The sequence below is a fragment of the Caretta caretta genome, chromosome 10 (genome assembly GCF_965140235.1).
Source record: "Caretta caretta isolate rCarCar2 chromosome 10, rCarCar1.hap1, whole genome shotgun sequence".
NCBI lineage: Eukaryota > Metazoa > Chordata > Testudines > Cheloniidae > Caretta > Caretta caretta.
Window position 1 is genome coordinate 49,813,339 of NC_134215.1, and position 6,000 is coordinate 49,819,338.

Below are 6,000 nucleotides of genomic sequence, written 5' to 3' on the forward strand. Positions count from 1 at the left end.
CTGAAACTCTGGCTGTATTGAATTACTATGCTGTATCTACAAATATTAAAGCTCGTAAGGCCACTGTGAAATGGACAAGTGCTATGCTTGTTTTCCAGATGAGTAAACTGAGACTAAGTGACTTGCCTCCAAGATCACAAAGCGAATCTATAGCAAAAATAGGAAAGAGACCCAAGAGTCCTGACTCCCAGATGCCTGCTCTAAACACTGGCCTGCACTACACTTCCAGATGCTTTATTCTAATAGTTTTCACCAAAAGAAATCAAAACAATATTAGACTGAACTAACCTGTTCTTCTAGTGGCAGGAGGAATAAGCTTATAGGAGCCAACAAGCTCTAACTGTTGCATGTAAAATCCAATGCACTGAAAATGTACTACTAACCTAGTCCATTGTGATGAAATAAAGCTAATATAGCTAGACTATCCTGGGATGGAGATCTGCACAACCATTCACTTCGTTCTTCTGCGCAGGAAGGGCCACAGATCCTATTCAATGGGTTTCTAGCCTCTCCCTTGCTGCTGTGGAAACAAATTAAACTCTGCAAACTGTGGCTGTCTTTGCTGGGGGGGAGGGCGGGAGAGTGCGTTTTTACAGAGATAGCTACTGCAATGTAAAATCCTAGTGGAATCAAGCCACAGGTAGCTTTTACTTCAGTGTAGAGAGTCTAAATCAATACCAGGTGGACATTCATGTAGCTACATCAAGGTATTTGAATCATTCCTACACATAAATGCAATCTTTTCCAGCTCTTTATTATTATTTATTATTACAGGAAAGTAGGCAAACATCTTGAGTGTCAAATGGTTTCACCATGTAAAAAGAGCCTCCTTGTAAAATAAAATATCAATCAGAACAGTGTGTACTAAGTATTGTGTACGCTAAGTCTCTCAAACAGTTTTCATTATGCCTGCAGAAACGTTGAAGTCTTAGGTTTATTTCTGCGCCTGCATATCACGGGCCACAGGCTCATTAGAAATGAAAACTTTTACTTTAGCCATCTGTGTACAAATAGCATACCTATGTGCAGAAATATTGAGAGCCACCACAACGCCAAAGTAATGTTTGAGGTTCACCTAAGCAGTAGATTTTGCAGTGTATCTTGCACAGAATGTATTTAAAGTTATGAGAGAGAGAAATCAGCTTGTTTGCCAGTAACACTTGCTAATACTTTTCACTCTGAACAACCAGAAATTGAGAGTGCTGTGCTCAGTCCAGGGTTGAGAAGCAAGAACCTCATGTTGCTGGTCAAATTTTCAATAGCGCCTGAATGATTTAAAACTAGGTCCCACATTTAGGAACCTCAATTCTAGTGACTATCAATGAGATTTAGATTCCCCAGGGACTGATTCAAACCCCGCTGAAGTCAATAGGAAGTCTTTCTATTGACATTAGTGAACTTTGGATCATGCCCTAAGTGCCTAAGTCACTTGAAAATGAGACCGAGGCTCCTAAGTCACGTAAATGTTTTTGAAAATTATACTCTGTCTTCCAAGATGATTAAGGAACAGCATTGAATGGTGCCAGTAAAAGCCGTATCCAGTTCCTGGCCAGAGTTAGCTGCACTGCAAGGCTTTGATGGTGGGGATGAGCAAGTCAAAAGAAAAGGAAATAGGGCCTGCTCCTGCTCCATTGCAGTCAGTGGCAAAGCCCCAATTGATTTTAATGGATCAGCATCAAACGGGTGAGGACGAAAAGGTGACCCTCAGGATTCCTAGCAGTGAAAAAACAATGGAAGGAAATCCTGAATTTGTAAACTTAATTGTGCGTATCTTATTGTATGTATCTCTGCCCACTAATGTAACCCTACAGAAATGAAATTCAGCTGGTACCGTGCAGGTGCAACAGCTAACACAAAGTTATCTTCTACTCTGTGTGTGCTGGTGAGATGGAGAGAGAATGGCACTGCTACCTTGGTATTACATAGTAATTATAAAGCATTCACCTGCTAGTAAATGCTACACTTGAGTTAGCAAAATGGTTTTATAAGTAAGTGCCTATTTTCTCACCCTCAAAACATCCCAAATGGTGTTACTCTATAGATTGGAGCATGGGACACTTCAGCCAAAAAAGCAAATTTTACTGAGCATTTGACCAAATTCACTTCAGCTGTTGTTGAGTTTGTAGACAATTTTAAAAATACTCTGCATTTAAAAAAAATTCTATTGACTTTTGTTTTCCCCAAGTCCAGTTTACAGCAAAAATGGCTGAAGCGTGAAATTTAGCAAAGTAATTTCTGTGCTAAATTTTCCATATGTTTGATTGTGGGGAGGAAATGAAAAATTAAACCAGTTGTAATGATTCATTTTCCGGAAAGAGGGCTCAGCTTTAAAAGTACTTAGGCAACACTTAGGAGGCAGGGTGAACTGCGTGTTTTCTCTGCCCAGACCTATAGACAAAGATCTGCTGCTCTCAGGTCACGTATTCACTGCAAAAGTGTGTATGAGTGGACATTCTGTAATATAACGCAAAAAGAAAAGGAGGACTTGTGGCACCTTAGAGACTAACAAATTTATTTGAGCATAAGCATTCGTGAACTACAGCATCCGATGAAGTGAGCTGGTTTTTAAGGCGCTATCTTAAGATAGCTACCATGAGGTAAAAACCACCTTGTTTTATCATGTAGACATAGTCACAGCTGTTGGCGCCAGTTGAATGTGGAAGATGAATCTCTCATTGAAAGAGACACAGCAAATCTCTTCCAAAATCTGTCTTGCTTTTGGACATAGCAGAAACTCATGGATGGGAAATTAACTGCTGATCTTGTGATTTATAGTGCCTAACTGTGAGGTGTTCACATATTGTGCAACATCCTGTACATTCTAAGTTTTTGTTTTAGTTTTTTTCATTGTGAAGATACAGCCACCGGATGCGTTTCTACCTTATTAACTAAGCCCTGCAAAAAAACTCTTTGTAGCCAAACAATAGCAAAAACAAAGGTATGTTCACTTTAAGGAGGTGTAAACTTCAAAGCCTAGTAGGAATTATTCAAATACTAACATTCCAAAATACAGGCAATGGGCTTTTACTGGGAAAAAACACAACCAAAACCTTGCTAGGGCCAGATTATCAACTGGCGTAAATTAGCATAGCTCCATGGACTTCCACAGAGCAATACTGATTTACTCCAACTGAGGATCTGGCCCCTAGAAAGTACATGCAAAAAAAAGTATTATACAAATTTTAAATTGCACAGTTTAAAAAGAAGTCTCAAAATGCAGAAGCTGAGGTTCCTACAGTAGCGTGACTAGCTACATTTCCCAACCCTGAATATTACACTGTACGTTTACCAACCTTAACAGAAAAACAGGCCTGGAAAATCTATCCTAGGTGCACCCACGGCTGTGTTAGCATTATGATAGGAACTTTAATTTTTGTATTTTGGGGTTCTATTTTATCTGCTCAAAACTCCTCCTGTGGGAAACCCTCTGGAGATGATCAAAGGGAGGAAAGCTCACCAAGGGAAACCACTGGCACTTACCCCAGGAAAGAGCCCAGTGGCTGGCCTGCAGAACTGTGGATTCTCCAATAGTCATTGGAAATCAGGGTCATCAGTGCAGAAGGCCTGTGCTTCAACAATAGCTCCAGCCAGGGCCTGCTGTGTGCCCCTTCTCCAGTAACCAGGCTTTGCAACTCCCGCAGAGATAAGTTGCTAAGGAGTTGGACTCCCTTTCAGGAGCGTAATGGCGGGGAAATGCAGGGAAATGGAGTTTACCTACTTTGCATTTGGGGAATATGGAGTTCAGTTTAGGTTAGCCATTTCTATTTTTTTACCTCTACACCACTTCTCCTTTTTCCTTATCTCCCCACTCAACCCTACCTATGGTTCTTCCTCTCCACATCTCCCACAGGGGGTACAATGTGCTGTGGGTGTGGTATGAAAGTTAATACAGCATCAGGATTGAATTAAATTTTATGTGGATTCTCCTCAGGCTTGGTGAGGGGATGATGGGGGTAGTGCACTCATCTTCACTCCCTTCAAAAATGTAGATTCCCGATCCTTTGCAGGTGCTTTCCAGGCCTGGGGGATAGGCAAGGAGGGAAAGAGGGGTGGGGAAGAACTGTCATTTTCAGCCTGTAAAGTCATACAGCATTAGTTGTTTTTCTTAAAGCACCAGCTCCTGCAGTCACGGGATTACTTACAAATCTCTGCTTTCATTTAAAAAAACAAATGGTTTCTAACCCTTGTGTTTGCAGAGAAAAGATTGAAAACATGACAACGAAAGGCTTGGAAATCAAAAGGAAAATTAATACACCCCACCCGCACAAATTATTATTTCTGAAATTCTCATGATTTTAAGTCCATCTCCATTTAAAAAAAAGGGGGGGAGACCTTGACGCATGATCTCATGGTTTGGGATACTGAGCCCCTTAATGCAACATGAATGACCTTCTGCAGGTCTAAGTTAGATATACAAACAGCAGGTGGGTGCATCGCAAGGTTCTGTGTGGGGCTGCTAGTTTGGCTGAGGCTTCAAAAATTCTGAAAGCAAGTATTAGAGAAATCATAATATCATTAGCAACAGTTCACCTGCTCAGAGTAGCAACTCCCTAACTCCAACAACTCACTACAAGCAAGTGCTCTTGGGGCTGCATGACAAACTAAGCCTTGTTCCTTTCAAAAGGGTTTGAGTACTTAGTTTAGAAATAAAGCATCAGAACTGCACCTGTCATATAGTCCAAGTCGACCATAACGCTTTACAACGTGTCTTTCTTTCAAAGGTTAAATGGTTATCATAGCAAACAGTGTGTTTGGGCCGGAGGGGGGGGGACTTAATCTGCTTCTAAACTCAGTTTGAAGAGTGAACCATTAATAAATTAATAGAAAATCTCTTTAGATATATAAATGAAGCTATAACACAGGAAATATAGAGGAACTGCACACTTACCCAAAATGCATCTTTGAACTGCAGCTGTGTCATGCCTATTGATTTATGGAGGGGGGGAAAATCCTTGAACTGGTTTGCTCTGAGAGCAGAGTAGCAGCGGCACTCAGCTTTGCTGCTGTTACTATACACCAGCTAGAGCAGAAAGTGAAACACTTCCACAGTCCTGTCTCTTTCAAAATGAAAAACAGCACTGGGCAGTTTGAGGAAGCTCCATCTGCTACTGTGAAGAGAAAAAAACTCACTAGCAAAAAAAAACCCCAGAAAAACAGCCTAGCTCCAAACCTGTTTCTCTTCTGGTAAACAGTTAATACTGAAATGAGGAAGCAGAGGGATGTCAAATGATGTCAGTCTGCTCCTCGCCGTGTGTGCATGTGAGCTACAGGCAAAAAAAAAAAAAAAAAAGGTGATCACAGGATCTGATCAACTACACAAAGAGAGAATACAATAAAAAAATAATGAAACCAGCATAATAGAAAGAGACAAACCAGGTAGGAAATCAGATTAAAATAGTCACTTGCTGAGGAGGCATTGCAGAAAAAATCATGCACCACATTTCTTCATAATCTTTTTGGCAGAAGTTCGTACCCACACACGCACAGGAAGTGTAGCTGCAAAGTTACATTTTGCAGCCCCTTAGCAGGACTGAGGAAATCACAATGTCTTCATTGCAAATATATATATTTCTCTGATTTGCAAACTGCCTTCATACAGATGTCTTTGTGACTATAAAAAAAATAAAATATAGCATGCACACTGCCATTGGAATGCGAATCTGGAGCTTTCTCCTGACATCATTGTGTAAGAAATTTTAAAATGTGATGATTCAGTAAAATGAGTGTTAGCAATGCACCCTGTGTGATCTGTCAAGTCATTTGCATATAAAATATTAAGGGAGACACTGTCTCATTTACTAAGAAGCTGGATAAGTGAGATCTAGAGGTAAACTCCAAACTCTTTAAAAAGTGAGGAGTGAGTGAGAGGTTAGTTGGAGTTAACAGCTTACCAGCACAGAGGTCTGAAGTTGTTAACCATTTTGAAGAGCAGACATCAAGTTGCAGTGGGGGAGGTTTAGATTGGATATTAGGAAAAACTTTTTCACTATGAGGGTGGTG

General features: G+C 40.5%; 1 protein-coding gene across 2 annotated transcripts in view; it reads right to left on the bottom strand.

The window, feature by feature from the left end:
• Positions 1-5,436, bottom strand: part of PSTPIP1 (proline-serine-threonine phosphatase interacting protein 1) — a 96,601-nt gene extending 91,165 nt beyond the window's left edge. The window contains exon 1 of one of the 2 annotated variants that reach the window (XM_048867937.2): positions 4,889-5,436. In XM_048867937.2, the coding sequence (XP_048723894.2) occupies positions 4,889-4,921 (33 nt within the window). In that variant the 5' untranslated portion in view covers positions 4,922-5,436. The remainder of the gene's footprint in view (positions 1-4,888) is intronic. The other variant, XM_048867935.2, reaches the window with a different exon arrangement.
• Between the last annotated feature and the right edge of the window lie 564 nt (positions 5,437-6,000).